Source organism: Heloderma suspectum, chromosome 3 (assembly GCF_057233095.1).
Source record: "Heloderma suspectum isolate Gila_16-S chromosome 3, 16-S_ref, whole genome shotgun sequence".
Lineage (NCBI taxonomy): Eukaryota > Metazoa > Chordata > Lepidosauria > Squamata > Helodermatidae > Heloderma > Heloderma suspectum.
Genome location: NC_139460.1, coordinates 319,934,818 through 319,954,471, shown reverse-complemented (window position 1 = coordinate 319,954,471; position 19,654 = coordinate 319,934,818). Strand labels below are relative to the sequence as shown.

Below are 19,654 nucleotides of genomic sequence, written 5' to 3'. Positions count from 1 at the left end.
TGCTCAATGCAGGAATCCAAGTCAGAGCATCCGTGACAGATGGCTGTCCAGCTTCATCTTGACTGCCTCCAGTGTGGGAGAGCCCACTACCTCCCTAGGGAATTGGTTCCACTGTCATATTGCTCTAACAGTCAGGAAGTTTTTCCTGATGTTAAGCTGGAATCTGGTTTCCTGTAACTTGAGCCCATAATTCCGTGCCCTGCACTCTGGGATGATCAAGAAGAGATCCTGGCCTTCTTCTCTGTGACAACCTTTCAAGTACTTGAAAAGCGCTTTCATATCTCCCCTCAGTCTTCTCTTCTCAAGGCTAAATATGCCCAGTTCTTTCAGTCTCTCTTCATAGGGCTTTGTTTCCACTCCCCTGATCATCTTCATTGCCCTCCTCTGAACCCTCTCCAGTTTGTTTGCATCCTTCTTAAAGTGTGGTGCCCAGAACTGGACACAATACTCCAGATGAGGCCTAGCCAGTGCTGAGTAGAGGGGAACTAGTACTTCCTGGGATTTGGAAGCTATGCTTCTATTAATGCAGCCCAAAAGAGCATTTGCCTTTTTTGCAGCCACATCACATTGTTGGCTCATATTCAGCTTGTGATCGACAACAATTCCAAGATCCTTCTCGCTTGTAGTGTGGTTGAGCCACGTATCCCCCATCTTGTAACTGTGCATTTGGTTTCTTTTTTCTAGGTGCAGAACTTGGCATTTGTCCCTATTAAATGTCATTCTGTTGTTTTCTGCCCAGAGCTCCAGTCCATCAAGATCACTTTGAATTTTGTTTCTGTCTTCCAAAGAATTAGCTATCCTGCCCAATTTTGTGTCATCTGCAAATCTGATCAGCCTTCCCTGCACCTCCTCCTCCAAGCCATTAATAAAAATGTTGAAGAGCGCTGGGCCCAGGACTGAGCCCTGCGGTACCCCGCTCATTACCTCACCCCAGCTTGAGAAGGTCCCATTGAGAAGCACTCTTTGAGTCCGATTCTGTAGCCAACTGTGGATCCACCGGATCGTTGTTTCATCTAGCCCACTTTGAGCTAGTTTGCTCAGCAGAATATCATGGGGCACTTTGTCGAAAGCTTTGCTGAAGTCGAGGTATATGATGTCTACAGCATTCCCACAGTCCACAAGGGAGGTTACTTGATCAAAACATGAGATCAGATTCGTCTGGCAGGATTTGTTCTTGACAAATCCATGATGGCTTTGAGTAATCACTGCATTGTTTTCAAGGTGCTTCCAGATGGATTGCTTTATCATCTGCTCCAGAATTTTCCCAGGGCTTGATGTCAGACTGACTGGTCTGTAGTTCCCTGGTTCCTCCTTTTTACCCTTTTTGAAGATAGGGACAACATTAGCCCTCCTCCAGTCATCTGGCACTTCACCCGTCCTTCAGGATTGCTCAAAGATAATAGACAGTGGTTCTGAGAGTTCTTCTGCCAGTTCCTTTATTACTCTAGGGTGCAGTTCATCTGGCCCTGGAGATTTGAACTCATTCAAAGTAATTAGGTGTTCCTTGGCCATATGCCTATCGATCTCAAGCTACAATCCTGCCCCTTCAGCCTGTACTTCGCCTTTGCCAGGGGGGTCATAGACCCTCTTTTGGGAGAAGACTGAGCCAAAGTAGGAATTGAGCACTTCTGCCTTTTCTTTGTCATCTGTTATCATTTTCCCGTCCTTATTTTATAGCTGAACCACCATTTCTTTCCTCTGTCTTTTACTATGCACGTAGCTGAAGAAAGCCGTTCTGTTGCTTTTAGCATCCCTCGCTAACCTCAGCTTGTTCTCAGCTTTAGCTTTCCTGACACCATCCCTGCAATTCTGTGCTATCTGCCTGTACTCTTCCTTTGTTGCTTGGCCTTCCTTCCACTTCCTATACATGTGCTTTTTTGTTTTCAGGTCATCTCTAAGCTTTTTGTGAAGCCACATTGGCTTCTTCTGTTGTCTTCCACCTTTTCTTCTTGTTGGAATTGTTTGTAATTGTGCCTTGAGAATTTCCTTTTTAAAAAACTCCCACCCACCTTGGACTCCTTTTCTCGTTAGAGTCGCTTGCCATGGGCCCTTACTTATCATTGTTCTGAGTTTCTTAAAATCAGCTTTCCTAAAATCCAGGGTATAGGTTTGGCTTCTACTCCCAGGCATTTGACAGCATATGATGGGGTGTTTTCGTTTCTTATCAGGTCCTGGTAGTTTTATTGTCAATTGTTTTTAACTTGTTCGTAAACTCGTTTATATTTCTAAATGTTAAAGGTATTGTTTTATCATTCTGTGGACTGCCCAGAGAGGTTTGACTGCTGGGTGGTACAGAAATGTAATAAATGAAAGGAAAATATTGCTGAAATTATCCGAAAGCCTGGAGTAACCAAGAGTGGATTTTTGTGTGGAAGGACTGTGAGCTGCATTCAGTTCTTATGCACAAGAATTCAGAATTCTTTTAATTCTAAGTGTTGGCCTTTTGCACCAGGCTTGAGTTGGTGGATCTCGGGGTTCTAGTAAAAAACAAACACACCTAGATCCAGCAAGCCTAATGCTTGCCCACTACTGAACTGGGTGAATTTCTTCTCTCCACCCAGCCCCCACCCCTTGCTCAACTTGAATTTGCTCACAACAATTCAAATGCCTGTTCTAGTAATTGGGATTTTTTCATAATGAACTTCTCAACTATAAATACACTTGGGTTTAAAGGGCTTAAAAAAAAAAAAGCAACGTTGTAAAATATTGAATTCGGCAAGATACTTTACATTGTTGCATTGTGCTTATGTTGGTCAAGCCACTGAAACTGATTGGCTGAGCCAGGGTGATGGTGCAGAATGTTCATGATTTGAACAATTCCAACTGCTTGGGGAACAGAATGTTTACAGTCTAATGCGTGTGAGGACAGGGGAAATCATCAGTTTTGACTTAGATTAAAACCTCACACAGAACCCGAGACAGGAGTGCTAGGGAGGATGATCAAGTGATTGGAATGACTGGTATGATGAAAAACAGGGACCTGAGGAAAAAGGAGTAAAGGCATGTATTGGAAATGGGGTGGTGGTGGTGGTGCAGGGACAGAGTGGTTCTAGTTCTAAGCACAGGAGGGACTATGAGTTGCTGAAAGGAAGGAAGTGGACAGGCGAGGGAAGTTTAATGGCCAGATGACTTTGGGGCAGGGAGCCAAGGGAACATTAACTCTTAATCTTGACAGGGCTGCTTTACCTTTTTACAGTTGCATGGAAGGGGAATTCTTCCATCTGCAGCTTATTGCTGTCTCTGCAGCACTGGCAACTGGCAACCTTAAGGAGGAAATGAGGCCAAGAAATGGGGGTGTTGGGATTGGAAGGGAGGGAGAGCTGTATTTCACAGCTTTATTTAAACTTAGCATATTTTGGAGGGGTTGCAGAACAACCTTTTGCTCCCCTCTAAATTGAATTTTCAGCATCTGCAAATGTAGAATTCTTTTTTTGATCCCAAATTTCAAAAGATGGCTGGATTTCAATTCTGTACAGAATGCTTAATTCAGCCATGGCCAGATTTTCTCTGCCCTCGATCTGCTTGCCCTGCCCGGCAGTCCCTGGCACTCAATATCCCTTGCCTGCTCTTCACCTGACCACAGACTTCTGGCTGACCCCAGAACTAAATGCACTAGGCCGAGACCCTCTCATTCAGGGCCAGCCACCTGGTGGGTTCCTGCTTGGTGGCTCAGCTCTTTGCATGATCTCTGCAGTGGTACCTTGGTATCGTGCTAGGAGTCCGCTGTACAGCAGGGAGTTGATCTGCCCACGCAGCTCCCCCTCTTCAAAATCCTTGGTGGCCACATTTAGGAAGAGCTCGTTCTGCAGCAACATGTGGGCATCGCGCCCATTCGCTTGTCCCCAGATCCCGCTGGCCTGGACAAACCGGGATAGTTTGAGAGGGAACACACACACACACAGCATGGTTATCAATAAACTGAGCCAAAACCAAACTTGCCCAGAGAACTTTGACATTTGCATGTGTCCCCCCCCCCCAATTCAAAAGGACTGAAATGCCTCACCAGAGGCTTTATTACTGGGTGTAAGAGCTTTAAGTTAAAATATGCAGGAGTCTTGGTCCTGCCCCTTTTGCCTTTGGTCCCACCCACCGCCAGAGTGCCACCCCTGAGAGCTGCTGTGAAACAGAATTCAGTCCTGGGGCTGAGAGAGGTTACACCCCCCACTCCAGGGCCTCCTGGCTCGTACCCTGACTGGCCACAACGCTCACCATTCCATCCATATAGCTGTGTGTCATGTCGTACAAGATGCTGCGCTTATTTCGTCTGCGGGGTTTGGTCTCCAGCGTAACCCCAATCACCTCACTTCCTGTTCCCGCCACCTGGACCTGTGGGAGGGGAGCATACTGCAGAGTAAGCGATCATCTGAGCCACAAGGGCAAGACATCTCTATGGGAGCCTTGAAGCAACATAGTCTGAGAGGATCCCATAACTGCCTGGTAGTGACAGGGTAAAGATGTCACAAAGACTTGGAAGTATGAATCTCAAGGGGCTTGTAATCCTTGCTTCAAAGATGGGGCAAGTATCAAGACCCCCAATTACTTCTATGGCCTGGATTTCCCCTCATAGCCCTCTCCCATTAAGGCAGGCCAAAACCCATTCCTTCCCTCCATCCTCCACCCTACTCTTGAACCCCGTTCCCTGTTGCCTCCTACACCACTTACCCATCTGGTGGTTTGTTGGAAGTGGCAGCAAACTCATGGCAAGCAGGGAGAGGTATTTCTCTTCTTCCTCCCTTCTCCAAGACAACAATTGACAGTTAGGAAATGTAATTTTCCCAAGAGGGGTTCAGTGTCAGTAAGCCAGCGGGAGGGGGGAGCGGGGAGGGCAGAGCGAGAGTCTTTCCTCCCTTCCCTTTCCCTGCTTGCCCTCTCTGCTTGAGCACTGACACCATGCCAGCCTCGTAAGTGCGGTAGGAGGGAGTTTGGGGGCTCTTGAATTCAGATTTGCTAGGAAATAAGCAGAGATAATTCCCAGTTTTCAGGGAAGTAGCTTGGCTTATTCCCGAGCCAATCTGATGTGAGTTGTGGGTAAGGGAGAGAGCTTGCCACCACCGGTAGAAAGGAGTAAGAGGAAGCCAAGATGTGTCAACCAAGAGAATCCAGGACTTTTGAATGCGCAACCAGACACAAAATGTGCAGTTCCAAGGGGAGCGGGGAAATGTGTAGTTCCAAAAGAATGTTTGTACAGTTCGAAATTCAAGTCATGCAAAAGGTATTACATTAGGTGATATAAAAAGTAAAGTATAGTCCAGGCACCTTTAAAGCCCCAAATCCTGGTCAAGTGTATCCATTTATCCTCCCCCTGCCAAAGACACTCCCCACAAACTCCACTGCCACTCTTCACTGAGTACTCACCAAAGTTTCCAAGGTGAAGGAAATTATTCTAGAACAGCCTTCCCCAATGTGGTGCTCTCCAGACGTTTTGAACTTCAACTCCCATCAGCCCCAGCCAGAATGGCTAATTGTCAGGAATGCTGGGAAATGTAGTCTAAAATATCCAGAGGGCACCAGGTTGGGAAAGGCTGTTCTAGAACATTTATTTATTTATTAAATTTATTAAGCGCCCATCTGGCAGGTCACCCAGCCACTCTGGGCAATGTGCAACAATAGAACAGTTTAAAACAATAAAACTCTACGTTAAAAACATCATATTTCTAAAAATACCCTAACCCACCCCAAATGCCTGCCTGAACAACCACATTTTTAATGTGTGGCGGAAGCTCATTGAAGAGGGGGCGTGGCGGAGTCTAAAATGACCCCTAGGCTGCCTCCATGGACAGCTGGGAGTCTAAAATGACCCCTAGGCTGCGGACCTGGTCTTTCCAGGGGACCCCTTTCCTGACAAGTCATGTGAAGCTGTCAATGCTACGATAAGGGCAGTGATGCCAGAAAATATCCAAAATGATATTTATAGCAAGGACTGCTGTACTGCTTTTTCTCTCTTTTGTTCTTAGTTTGTTTTTATATCCCTCACCTCAAATAAAGTTGTGTTGGGAGTTCATAATACCTCTTGCCTGAAGCTTGAATGTAACACTATTTATTTAATCATTCATTCATTCATTCATTCATTCATTCATTTAATTTCTATACCGCCCAATAGCTGAAGCTCTCCGGGCGGTTCACAAAAATTAAAACTACACAGTGCATCATAAAAACAATATAAAATATAAAAAGCTTAAAAACCACAATATAGCAGTACAACCAGAATAAAACTTAGCAGCAATGCAGAGATTAAAAATACAGATTTAAAACACCAGAGCTAAAAGATTGGGAAACTAAAATGCTAAAATACTGGGAGAATAAAAAGGTCTTCACCTGGCGCCGGAAGGAGAACAATGTAGGCACCAGGCGAACCTCCCTAGGGAGCTCATTCCACAGTCAGGGGGCCACAGCAGAAAAGGCCCTCTTCCTGGTAGCCACCCGCCTCACTTCCTTTGGCAGGGGCTCCCAGAGAAGGACCCCTGAGGATGATTTTAGGGTCTGGGCAGGTACATAAGGGAGGAAGCGATCCTTCAGATAACCTGGCCCCATTCCGTTTAGGGCTTTGAATGTTAATACCAGCACTTTGAATCAGGCCTGGAAATGGACTGGCAGCCAGTGCAGCTGGAAAAGTACTGGCATAATGTGATCTCATTGGTCAGTCCCTGCTAACAATCTCGCTGCCCTATTTTGGACTAGCTGAAGTTTCCGGACCGTTTTCAAAGGCAGCACCACACATAACGCATTGCGGTAATCCAGATGAGAGGCGATCAGAGAATGGATAACTGTAGCTACGGTATGTCTGTCCAGATAAGGGCGTAGTTGGTATACCAGCCTAAGCTGATAAAAAGTGCTCCGTGCCACTGAGTTCACCTATGCCTCAAGTGTAGGGGTGCACGAAAGTCACTTACCTGGTCTCGCAGCTTTTCGCGGTGGGGGGGAGGCGCTTCGCTGCTCCCCCCGCGAAGTTTAGGCTGGGGGGGGTAGGCTTCCCGCCTCGCCCGGCCGAAATTCAGGCCGGGGGGGAGGCTTCCCGCCTCGCCCGGCCGAAATTCAGGCCGGGGAGGAGGCGCCTCGCCTCGCCCGGCCGCGAAATTAAAAGTTTTTTTTAAAAAAAAACAACGCCCCCGTGATAGGCTACGTGACGATTAACGTAGCATATCACGGCTAGATCTGCAAAGTCAGCCGTGATAGGCTACATAAATCGTCACATAGCCTATCACGGGTGACTTTAAAAAAAAAAAAAATCACGTACGCAAATGGCAGCCCCCATAGGGAGCCGCCATTCGCGTTCCTTATTTGGTCGCTGTAGTCTACGTAAATCTTTATGTAGACTACAGCGAAAATAAGGGCAACGCAAATAGCGTTGCCCTTATTTTCGCCGGAGTCTACGTAATCTTTACGTAGACTATAGCGACCAAATAAGGAACGGGAATGGCGGCTCCCTATGGGGGCCGCCATTATCCGTACGCACTTTTTTTTTTAAAGTCACCCGTGATAGGCTACGTGACGATTTACGTAGCCTATCACGGCTGACTTTGCAAGTCTAGCCGTGATAGGCTACGTTAATCGTCACATAGCCTATCACGGGGGCATTTTTGTTTTGTTTTTCTTTTATTGGAATGGCGCTCCCGCCCCGGATGAAGACCCGACGAACTGCCGGCCGGACCCGCCGCCGGGAGGGACATTCGCCAAAGGTAAGTCCTGTCCCGGGGGGGGGGTGCGGAGGATGGGGGGGGTGCGGAGAATTTCTCCCCGAAACTTGTTCGGGGGGCCGAACACGTTGGCGCTCGGCCCCCCGAAGTTTCGGGGAGAAATTCTCCGCCAACCCTACTCAAGTGACAATTCTGGATCCAAGAGCACCCGCAAGCTACAAACCTGATCCTTTAAGGGGAGTGCAACCCCTTTCAGAACAGGTTGAACATCACCTAGCTGGGAAGACGAACTACCCACTAACACTACCTCTGTCTTGTCTGGATTGCGTTTCAGTTTATTGGCCCTCATCCAGTCCATTACCATGCCCAGGCATTGATTCAGAACAGCCACTGCCTCACCTGGTCTTGATGAGAAAGAGAGTAGAGCTGGGTGTCATCCACATATTGATGGCACCTCAACCCACACCTCTGGATAACCTCCCCCAGCGGTTTCATGTAGATGTTGAACGGCATGGGGGATAAAATAGAGCCCTGCAGCACCCCATGGCTTGGTCGCCAAAGCACAGAGCAATAATCCCCCAGCACCACCTTCTGGAATCAGCCAACCAGGTAGGAGTGGAACCACTGCAGTGCAGTGCCTCCATCTCCCAACCTAGGTAATCTATCCAGAAGGATACCATGGTCAATGGTATCAAAAGCTGCTGAGAGGTTCAGGAGAATCAACAGGGTCACGCTGCCCCTGCCCCTCTCCTGGCAGAGGTCATCCCACAGGTCGACCAGGGCAGTTCCCGTTCCAAAACCAGGCTTGAAGCTCTTCTGCATTAGGCTGTCAAATTCCCAGTTCTGAGGATTTCCTGCCCCTTTAAGCCACAAAGAATGTGCATGCCCAAGGAAGATGCAGAGGGGTGTTATATGTGCATTATCATTGCTGGTAGTGTGCAGTTATTTGTTTGTTTTGTTTATAAAACTCTGGAACCATCTACAGCAGTGTTCCCCAACTTGGTGCCTACTAGATGGGTTGGACTACAGTCCCTGTCATCCCCAGCCAGCAAGGTATTTGCTTGGGATAATGGGGATTGTAGTCCAACAAATCTGTTGGACTACAGGTCGGGGAAGGCTGATCTGGAAGCCTCTGCACCCTCACAGGTGTCTCTGGGATACACCTCACATGGGACTCTGCAAGCTCAGAGAGTGTTTATTAACCTGACAACCCCAGGACCTGCATCAAATAAAAAGCAAGATGGTGGCATGGCTCCCATATAGACAGCCCCTCAACTGATCTGGACCTCTGCAGGTGCCCAGTTTTGCCAGTCTCTGGCACCAGCTATGCCCCAGTACACACACATACACACACACACACACACACACACAAACACACACACAGATGCATGGATGTCACTTGCTCCACCTCCATGCATGCCACCAGATGTTCCTTCCTACCTGGTACTCTAAAGTCCCATTCTCATGCAGCACGAACTTGGCAGAACCCACAGCCCCTGTCTGGGTGGGTGTCAGAGCATCTCCTCCACACAGCACGCTCTGTATGGCTGGGAGCAAGAGAGAAGAGTGTGCGTTTATGGCAATAGGGCTGGCAGAACAGACATGACCCAATCTATACAGGGAAGTCATCCATTACTCAGGAGGTGGCCTATTCAACCTATATGGACAGTTGTAACATGGGCAGTAGTTCAACAGGTAAAATTTTCATAAAGAAAGACCTTTGCTGCATCAGGCCCATGGTCCGTCTAGCCGAGTACTATGTTTCTCATAGGAGCTCTACAGATGCCCCTGGGAAGTTCACAAGCAGGGCATATCGGCAGCAGTCTTCCCTGGTTGTTTTTCCCCAGCACCTGCTCAACTGCCTCTGAACATGGAGGTTCCACTTAGGTATCATGGCTACTAGCCGTTGAGAGACCCATACACCATGAATTTGTCTAAGCCCAATCGTGACACATCTTGTAGCAATGAATTCCATAAGCTAATGGCATTTGAATGGAGACATACCTCCTTTTGTCCATCCTGGAACCTAATGTCAACTTCCTTGACTTGCCCCCACGCTCTAGTACACTGCTGTAGAATCTTAGGCCGCAGGGCCAAATTTGGCGTTCCCCAGATGGTCCTGTCCCCTTTCCCTGGGCTACCCCTTCCCCCCAACCGCCAATACTAGAGTCTTGTATTGTGAGAGATGGAGGAAAATGTGTTCTCTCTCTAGATTGCTTCCTCACTGCTTTGGATCCACAGTGGAGAAAGTTATCCCTGTTGAATTTCTTGCTTGTCACACAGCTGACAAAGGTACACAAGCTCCTGCCAGAAAAATAAGTGGCAACCTTCCTTCCATGTCCCGGGACACCAGGCCTCGAGGAGATTCCACTCACTGTCACAGCCTCTCCTGGGAGTGATGCGGCCAGCAATCTGGCCCCGGAATCTGCCCTCCACCTCTGCAGTAATCCTTAGCTGTCCTTGCGCCAGCCACAGCATCTCCCGACTCCCCAGACCTGTCAGCACCTCTGCGAAGTCAGGGTCCTGAGGTGGCAGAAGGAGGGAAAGGGAGAAGCAGAACCATTCAGTAGGCTGAAGAGGAGAAGGACAGAAAGCGGCAAGCAGCTTGAAGCAGCTTACCTGTAAGGTGACATTGGCCATCACTTCCCTCAGGACCCTGTCCTGGTGCAGGATTTGCACCCTCAGGGGCAGCCAGGGGGATTCTGGGAAGGAAGAAAAAAATGACACAAAGCATGCAGTACTGTAAGGACTTTCTTGGGCTTTACAACTTTCAGTTAGCATAGAAGACTGCACTTGTGTGTGGGGGGGCGGAATGCTTTAATGTGTAATGGGGCAAGTAGGGGAGAAAGGTCCATTGCATTAGAAGCTTGCTAGATGCCATATATAAATTGATAGATGTCTTGATAACCTTCCAACCGTCTGTATCCTTATAAGGGAACTAGGTAATAGGTAAAGGGTCACAGAAAAGAACACATTGTGGTTTGGGATTCCCCTGTCTGGTAATAAAGGGAAGCAAAAGGAGCTGTTGACCATGTAAAAGGAGAACTAAGGCTCAGTTTGAAGTAAACAATATATGTCAGGGATAGGAAGCAACTTTGGGGGGAAAGGATGGGCTTTCTGGGAATAGGATGATCTAAAATCTGATATGAACCAATAGATGTAAAGGTTTTAGAATATGTACTAAGAAGGAGGTCACCAAGTTTGGAAGAGAGTTTAAGTCCATGCATAATGGGACTGGGGGTGTCTTTCTCCTGGTTACAGGGCCTCCATGGGGGATCCTGTATTGTAAGAAAGTTCAAAATCTTTGCTGAAGAAAGGAGGATCCCTTTGATGGCAAAAAAAAAAAAAAAGGTAAAGGTGTCCCCAATGACTCTAGGGTGTGGTGCTCATCTCCATTTCTAAGCCGAAGAGCCAGCGCTGTCCAAAGATGCTTCCGTGGTCATGTGGCCGGCATGACTGAACACCGAGGTGCACAGAACGCTGTTACCTTTCCTGCCAAGGCAGTACCTATTTATCTACTTGCAATTTCTTGCTTTTGAACTGCTAGGTTGGCAGAAGCTGGGACTGAAGACGGGAGCTCACTCCGTCACGCAGCACTCGGGTCTCGAACTGCTGTACTGCCAACCTTCCGGTCTGCAGTTCAGCGTCTTAACCACTAAGCCACCGCGGCCCGTTGATGGTAAAGTATGGTGCAAATGGTAGGCATACCGCTGCAGGATTTGTGAGTATGCTTTATCTTTGCTTGGCTGAGTGGAAGGTTTGCATCTGAGTTCAACTTTATTTCTCTTTAATAAATGCATTTTGCTTATGTCATGGTTTTAGTCCTTATTTTTAGAATCTAAGTAAATCTGAGTGAATGTGAACACTCTGTCTTGGCCCCCAAAGGAACCTCACCTACAACATCAGGGCTAAGCTGAGGCTGTTTAAAGTAAGCGTGCCTAGGTATCCAATACCAAGGACCCTTAAATTCTAGCCTCCAACTTTTCCCTTACAGCACCGACTCTTTGAGCTCCTGTAGCTAAATCTGCAGACACCCAATGAAAACAATTCGTTCCACAACCAGCTCACAGCCATGGATATCCCATGGGTTGCACACCGGTATAGCCCTCCCATCCTGATCTCCCACTAGGTCAGCCTTCCCCAACCTGGTGCCCTCCAGAAATTTTGGACCACAATTCCCAGCACTCCTGACCATTGGCCATGCCAGCTGGGACTGATGGAAGATGAAGTCCAAAACATCTGGAGGGCACCAGGTTAGGGAAGACTGCACTAGATAAAGCATTAATGCTTTCTAAATGAGCAATGTGCTTGACAATTAGGGAATAAAATATATAATTAGTAGAGTGGCTTTATCCTGCATAGGACGATTGCTCCAGCTAACTCAGCCCAGCGTGCTTTCTCCAGCTGCACCTCTCCATGGTGTCAGCTGGAGATCTTTCCCTGCTTGGCTACCACTGGATATGCAAAACTGGCCTGTTTATTTTCACAGATACATCTCCCTTCCTACACTCTGGTGCTGCATGTTCAGGACATTTATCTGCAAGAACGGGCATGTAGTTTTTCCCAAAGTGGATCCACTGTGCATCACATAATTGTTGTGTGTCACAGGCCCACCATGCTCTCCACTAAAACATACAGACAGCAGTGTAACCATGTGGATCTGCACCACTGTTGTACATGTAATCCCTACCCATTAAGGGCTTGGAATGTGAGCTGAGTGAAGTGGGACAGGCACGGGATGGAGAGAGAGGAGTGGAAGGAAGCTGGAAAATGGTGGTGGGTGCTGAGGAAGAAGGAAAGAGGAGGGAAAGCACTGGAGAAGAGGAGGTAGCAGCTGCAGCAGAGTGAGGGAGTGCAGCTGAGAAGAAGTTCAGGGAAGGCAGCAGTGTGGCGAAGAAGAGAAATAAGCAGACAGAGCATCCCTCAGCCAGAGAAGAAGTGTGAACTACCACAACAGAAACCAGCAGCAGTGGACCGAAGGAACAGACTGAAGGACCTGGGACAAGCACCTGTTGCTGGTCTAACAACAGTAACAGTGTACTTTGTAGTGACCTGTGGTTTAAAGTCAGAGTTGTTCATATTTGCTTTATACAGTTCTATTTGTTATTTATCGGAAATCCTAAAGTTAAGTAAATGCTGTTAAATATTTCGTCGTTTGTCTCTGGAGTGACTGCAATCTGGCCCATCCTCATCCATATCATAGAAACCTGAGACACTGAATTCATCACATACGATACGGATCTGATCAGTTCTCTCTCCGCCCCAGGTCTGACAAGAGCATTTGCAAACCTGCTGCCCACCCAGCACGTGGATGCAAATCAGCCTTCTTCAACATGGTGCCTTCCAGATGTGCTGGACTGCAGCTCCTGTCATGGGCCATGTAGGCCCAGGGGACCCTCCAAACCTGGAACCAGCTTTGATCCTCACAACAGCTCCACAAGATGAGTTGCTATTGTTTCAGATATGGGGAATGGAGGCCACGGGTTTCTAATGCCCAAAAGGGGAGACCATTTGAGTTAGTCTAATGCAGCTGTCCCTTTCATGGATCACTGCCTTGTTGTGGCAAAGGGGCTTGCGTAACTCAATGAAGCCATAAGCTATGCCGTGCAGGGCCACCCAAGATGGACAGGACATGGCAGAGAGTTCTGACAAAATGTGGTCCACTGGAGAACGAAATGGCAACCTACTCCAGTATTCTTGCCAAGAAAACCCCATGGAACGTATCACAAGGCTAAAAGAGATGACGCCGGAAGATGAGCCCCTCAGGTCGGAAGGTGTCCAATATACTACTGGGGAAGAGCAGAGGGTATTTCCAAGTAGTGCCAGGAAGAGTGAAGAGGCTGGGCCAAAGCCAAAAGGACACTCAGCTGTGGATGTGTCTGGTGGTGAAAAGAAAATCCGATGCTGTAAAGAACAATATTGTTTAGGAACCTGGAATGTCAGATCAATGAATCAAGGTAAGCTGGAGGTGGTCAAACATGAGATGGCAAGATTGAACATCGACATCTTGGGAATCAGCAAACTAAAATGGACAAGCATGGGCGAATTTAATTCAGGTGGCTATTATATCTACTACTGTGGCCAAGAATCCCTTAGAAGAAATGGAGTAGCACTCACAGTAAACAAAAGGGTGGGGAAAGCAGTACTGGGGTACAATATCAAAAACGATAGAATGATCTCATATCTAAGGCAAACCATTCAACATCACAGTCATTCAAGTCTATGCCCCAATCACTGAGGCCAAAGAAGCTGAGGTTGATCGGTTCTATGAAGACCTACAACAACTTCTAGAACTAACACCAAAAAAAGATGTCCTCTTCATCATAGGGGATTGGAATGCTAAAGTAGGAAGTCAGGAAATCACCAGGATAACAGGCAAACATGGCCTTGGTGTACAAAATGAAGCAGGACAAAGGCTAATCGAGTTTTGCCAAGAGAACACGTTGATCATAGCAAACACTCTTTTCCAACAGCAAAAGAGACGACTCTACACATGGACATCACCAGATGGTCAATATCGAAATCAGGTTGATTATGTCCTTTGCAGCCAAAGATGGAGAAGTTCTATACAGTCAGTAAAAACAAGACCTGGAGCTGACTGTGGCTCAGATCATGAGCTTCTTATTGCAAAATTTCGGCTTAAATTGAATAACGTAGGGAAAACCACTAAACCATTCAGGTATGACCTAAATCATATCACTTATGAATATACAGTGGAGGTGAGGAATAGATTTCAGGGATTCGACCTGATAGACAGAGTGCCTGAGGAACTATGGACGGAAGTCCGTAACATTGTTCAGAAGGCAGCAACTCAATCCATCCCAAAGAAAAAGAAATGCAAGAAAGCAAAGTGGCTGTCTGATGAGGCTTTCCAAGTAGCTGAGGAAAGAAGGGAAGCGAAAAGCAAGGGAGAAAGGGGAAGATATATCCAACTGAATGCAGAGTTCCAGAAAATAGCAAGGAGAGACAAGAAGGCCTTCTTAAATGAACAATGCAAAGAAATCAAGGAAAACAATAGAATGGGAAAGACTAGAGATCTTTTCAAGAAAATCAGAGATCTCAAGGGAATGTTTTGTGCAAAGATGGGCATGATAAAGGACAAACAAGGCAGAGACCTAACAGAAGCAGATGCGATTAAGAAGAGGTGGAAAGAATACACAGAAGAACTATACAGGAAAGATCTTCATGTCCCTGATAGATAGTGCAGTCACTGAACTTGAGCCAGACATCCTCGAGAGTGAAGTCAAGTGGGCCTTAGGAAGCATTAGTAACAACAAAGCTAGCGGAGATGACAGTATTCCAGCTGAGCGATTTCAAATCCTAAAAGATGATGCTGTTAAAGTGCTGCACTCAATATGCCAACAAATTTGGAACACTCAGCAGTGGCTACAAGACTGGAAAAGGTCAGTTTACATTCCAGTTCCAAAGAAGGGCAATGCCAAAGACTGTTCAAACTACCGTACAATTGCGCTCATTTCACATGCCAGCAAGGTGATGCTCAAAATCCTACAAGCTAGGCTTCAGCATGATGTGAACCGAGAACTACCGGAAGTATAAGCTGGGTTTCAAAGAGGCAGAGGAACTAGAGATCAAATCGCCAACATTCGCTGGATCATGGAGAAAGCAAGAGAATTCCAGAAAAACGTCTATTTCTGCTTCATTGACTACGCTAAAGCCTTTGATTGTGTGGATCACAACAAACTGTGGCAAATTCTTAAAGAGATGGGAGTACCAGACCACCTTACCTGTCCCCTGAGAAACCTGTACGAAGGTCAAGAAGCAACAGTAAGAACTGGACATGGAACAACCGATTGGTTCAAAATTGGGAAAGGAGTACGACAAGGCTGCATATTGTCACCCTGCTTATTTAATTTATATGCAGAGTACATCATGAGAAACGCCGGGTTGGATGAATCACAGGTCGGAATTAAGATTGCCGGGAGAATTATCAACAACCTCAGATACGCAGACAATACCACCCTAATGGCAGAAAGTGAAGAGGATCTAAAAAGCCTCTTGTTGAGGGTGAAAGTGGAAAGTGCAAAAGCTGGTTTGAAATTCAACATTAAAAAAACAAAGATCATGGCATCTGGCCCCATCACTTCCTGGCATATAGAAGGGGAAGAACTGGAAGCAGTGACTGATTCACCGCAGATGGTGAATGTAGCCATGAAATTAAAAGACGCTTGCTCCTTGGGAGGAAAGCTATGGCAAACCTAGACAGCATAGTAAGAAACAGAGACATCCCCTTGCCGACAAAGATTCGAATAATCAAAGCTATGGTTCTCCCAGTAGCAACGTATGGCTGTGAGAGCTGGACTATAAGGAAGGCTGAGCACTGAAGAATTGATGCCTTCGAACTGTGGTGCTGGAGAAGACTCTTACGAGTCCCCTGGACTGCAAGGAGGTCAAATCAGTCCATTCTAAAGGAATCAACCCTGAGTGCTCATTGGAAGGACAGATCCTGAAGCTGAAGCTGAAATATTTTGGCCACCTAATGCAAAGAGAAAACTCCCTGGAAAAGACCCTGATGCTGGGAAAGAGTGAAAGCAAAAGGAGAAGGGGACGGCAGAGGATGAGATGGCTAGATAGCATCACTGATGCAACGAATATGAATTTGAGCACACTCTGGGAGAGAGCGGAGGACAGGAAGGCCTGGCATGTTATGGTCCATGGGGTCACAAAGAGTTGGACACGACTTAATGACTGAACAACAACAATGCAGCTGTCCTCAACCTGATCCCAGCTAGATGTGTTGGACTACAATGCCCATAATTCCCAGCAAGTTGGCTGGGGATGATGGGAGTTGCAGTCCAACACATATGGAGGGCACTAGGTTGTGGAAGGCTGCACTAATGAATTCTTGGCAGGAGTGGGAGCTGAACTCAAGTTTCTCTGATTCACACCCAACATTTATCTGGCAGACCTGACCGGCTGTGAGTCTTGGGCTTCTTCACACGGAGCTTTTATCCTGCTGTTGAGATTGGTTACTCACAGAAGTTTGCAGATCCTTTAGATGACATTATCAAGCTCCACGGCCGTTCCCACATGACCTTTATTCCATTTTTTTAAAAGAACAGAGATAATGAGCTATCAAATTACCACACTTGACTTCCGCTTGAGTTCCCTCCATGGAAAGAGGAAACCCCACAATAAGAGGAGCTAGACCATGGCGCTGTCTAACAGCTGTATAATGAAATGTATGGAAGATTCAAATAAGGGGGAAAAGGAGGGGGAAAGTGGGGGGAAGGAAGCACGTGTAAAGGGAGTCTGTCATGATCCTGCATTTATAACGGAAGCAGAAAGCCCCGTTTTAATGCAGGATTTTAGGCTGGTCTAGCCACCTGGCTGCATCCTCACCACAATCTTCCCCTTGGCACCCTGCTCACTTTTGTCTGCAGACTCCAGAAGCCCCTTAGTCACCAGGACAAAATGCAGGTTGTTCTCTGTGTCACTCAGGGTGAGCATAGCGATGCCTCCCATGCCAAGGTGGGTCGGGTCCATGGTCGTCAGGATAGCACTGAACGTTTCTGCATTGGAAAGGACAGCAAGAGCACAATGTGATGGTGCCAGTGGCAGGCTTGTACAAATAGCCAGGAGTGTCCAGAGACTGTCAGACAGAATCTGTCCAAGGTGCTGAGAATGCAGGAGCAAAAGAGTGCAGTCCTATGCATGTCTAGAAAGAAAAAGTTTCTACAACTTCCGGAATTCTCCAGCCAGGGCTCCAAGCAGCCAGGTTACCTTCAGCACTCTTGCAAACTTGGCAGGGGGAGTTCTGGGCTTCCAGGGCGCCACCTAGGCGGCAATACCAGTCAGCTGACTCCGAGAGCCAATCCCAGCACAGCAGGCCCTATATATTCTAGCTTCAGAGCTGGCTCTGCATTCTGAGCAATTTATCTCCATGTTGAACACATACCTGCTTCTGGCCCATTTGTATGGACAAGCAGTCCAGGTCCTGGCAGCTTATAACCCAGGGCCTGATCCTGCTGACAGGGAATCCTGACAGGGAATCCTGGGAAATCAGGAATCCTGCTGACAGGGAATCCTGGGAAAACAGGGAATCCTGGGAAAACAGGGAATCCTGCTGACAGGGAATCACCGGCTTTCAGACATCACCTCCACTACACTGTAGCGGACAGGAGGAGATATTGCATGCTGGAATTGTGCCAGAGCAGGACTGATGCCCAAAGGCAATGAAACAGACCTCAGATGGGACAGAGAGAGAGAGAGAAAGGCCTGGTAGGGGTGTAGCCATGGGGAGGGCAGGTGCAGGTGGGGCTGGCTCCTTCAGGGATATTCAGGCTGTCTCCCTGCATCCTCAGCTTTCATTAAACAAAAGTAAGCCTGTAGCCCTTGTACTTGTGGAGATATAAGGAAAACAAGCAGGCGGGCTCTTTAAAAACATTAGCATTATTACTATTAGTAGTAGTGTTGTTGTTGTTACCCCTCCTCCTCCTCACATTTCTATCCCATCCTTCCTCCAAGGAGCACAGGACAACAAACATACTTGGGGCTATATCCATTTATCCTCACAACAGCCCTGTGAGGTAGCTTAGGCTGAGAGAAAGCAATTGGCTCAAAATCATCGGTGAGCTTCACAGCCTGAATGGAGATTCAAACCCAGGTCTCCTTGGTTACAGTCCAATATTTCAACAAACTACACTACACTGGCAGTTACAAAGTACTTGTACGTCTGTTCTGACTGTTCTGCAATGATTTCCCATCACTTAGGTTGCCTCATTACAAAATGTCTGGCTATGCACCTTGACAGCAAGCTCTAGAAGACAAGGCATGCACCCAGAGGGATCATGTCCAAGACAATCCCTGCTCAGGTTTGACCAAACAGATGGGCTCATCTCTTCTGGTAGTCTAGATTAGGGATGCAGTAACTTACGTCATTAGCAGTAACTTTTGAATCAGGGCTCTGGACATATTAGTGGGACTGGGAAGGATAAGAACTGCCACTGTTGAAAAAGGACTCAAGGGGTAGTTCCTGGCTCCTCAGGTTACCAACTACCTGCAAAGAGGGCCCGGTGTTTGATGATTTTGCCTCGGATCTCGCCTGCAGGGTGAGACTTGGTGACCAAGGCTATGCGCAGCTGGTCCACCTTCAACAGCCGGACGGAGGACTTTTGCAGGTTGCGCCACATGCCACAGATCTATGGAAATGGTAGCCAGGGAGAGGGACAGGAAGGAAGAGGCCAGTTTATCAAGACATTTGTACACTAGTGCAAATATGGACTGGGTGCATATTCAGTGACCAACAGACCTGCGTGGTTTGCCCATGAACTTTAAGCAAGGTCTGGTGCAATGTGTGCACTTGGGGGTATGGCTGGTTTTGGATAGGGATGTTCTGCCATGCAACTGCTCCTCCCACAACACCACCAAGAGTACAGATGTGGCATAGTTATATCTCCTGCATGGCTCCCTGCCATGCTGCTCCAGTAATGTAGGAAATAAAAAACTACATTGGATATGAAGGTGACAACGTCCTCAAGGTCCACTCACCATGTTATCCTGGGGAGAGATGCCCTTTTGCACAGGGTGCTCAAAAAGGATGGTCCCATCAGGCTCCATGAAACTGACATGGCTCAGCTGGCCCAGTCTACACAAAAAGAAGCGGAGGGTGTGAGTTGGGTCTAGCAAGCAGGTGGTGGAGACATTGGCCCTTACCTGGAACTCTGGGTAGCATCAAGAATGAGCTGTGAGGTTCCAAAAGTGCAGGGAATGCTTACTAGAAAAAGGTTAGGCAGACACCGCCAAGTAAGCTTCACCCCAGAGAACCCCACCAAGCTTCTTCGGCTAGGCTTTGAAGAGCCAACAGGTTCTGGAGTCAGACAATAGGTTCTGGAATTTCATGAACAGTGTCTCCTAACTGCTATTTTTTGTCAACCTGATTCTGCAGTGCTGGAATGGCACCCTGTCCACAATATTCAGAGTCTGTGTTGTCATACAAATTGTGCGCTTCTCCAGGCATATTGGAAGTTCCAGGGACAGCTTAACCAGATCAGGCTGCAATC

The 19,654-nt window shown here is 47.4% G+C and overlaps 1 protein-coding gene across 1 annotated transcript in view; it reads right to left on the bottom strand.

The window, feature by feature from the left end:
• CHRD (chordin) overlaps positions 1 to 19,654 on the bottom strand; it is a 67,765-nt gene that overhangs the window by 23,289 nt on the left and 24,822 nt on the right. The window contains exons 7-14 of the mRNA XM_084845710.1: positions 19,143 to 19,239; positions 18,652 to 18,793; positions 17,024 to 17,164; positions 10,254 to 10,336; positions 10,010 to 10,157; positions 9,075 to 9,181; positions 4,210 to 4,326; positions 3,701 to 3,857 (exon numbers count right to left, since the gene is read on the bottom strand). Of these exons, the coding sequence (XP_084701836.1) occupies positions 3,701 to 3,857; positions 4,210 to 4,326; positions 9,075 to 9,181; positions 10,010 to 10,157; positions 10,254 to 10,336; positions 17,024 to 17,164; positions 18,652 to 18,793; positions 19,143 to 19,239 (992 nt within the window). The remainder of the gene's footprint in view (positions 1 to 3,700; positions 3,858 to 4,209; positions 4,327 to 9,074; positions 9,182 to 10,009; positions 10,158 to 10,253; positions 10,337 to 17,023; positions 17,165 to 18,651; positions 18,794 to 19,142; positions 19,240 to 19,654) is intronic.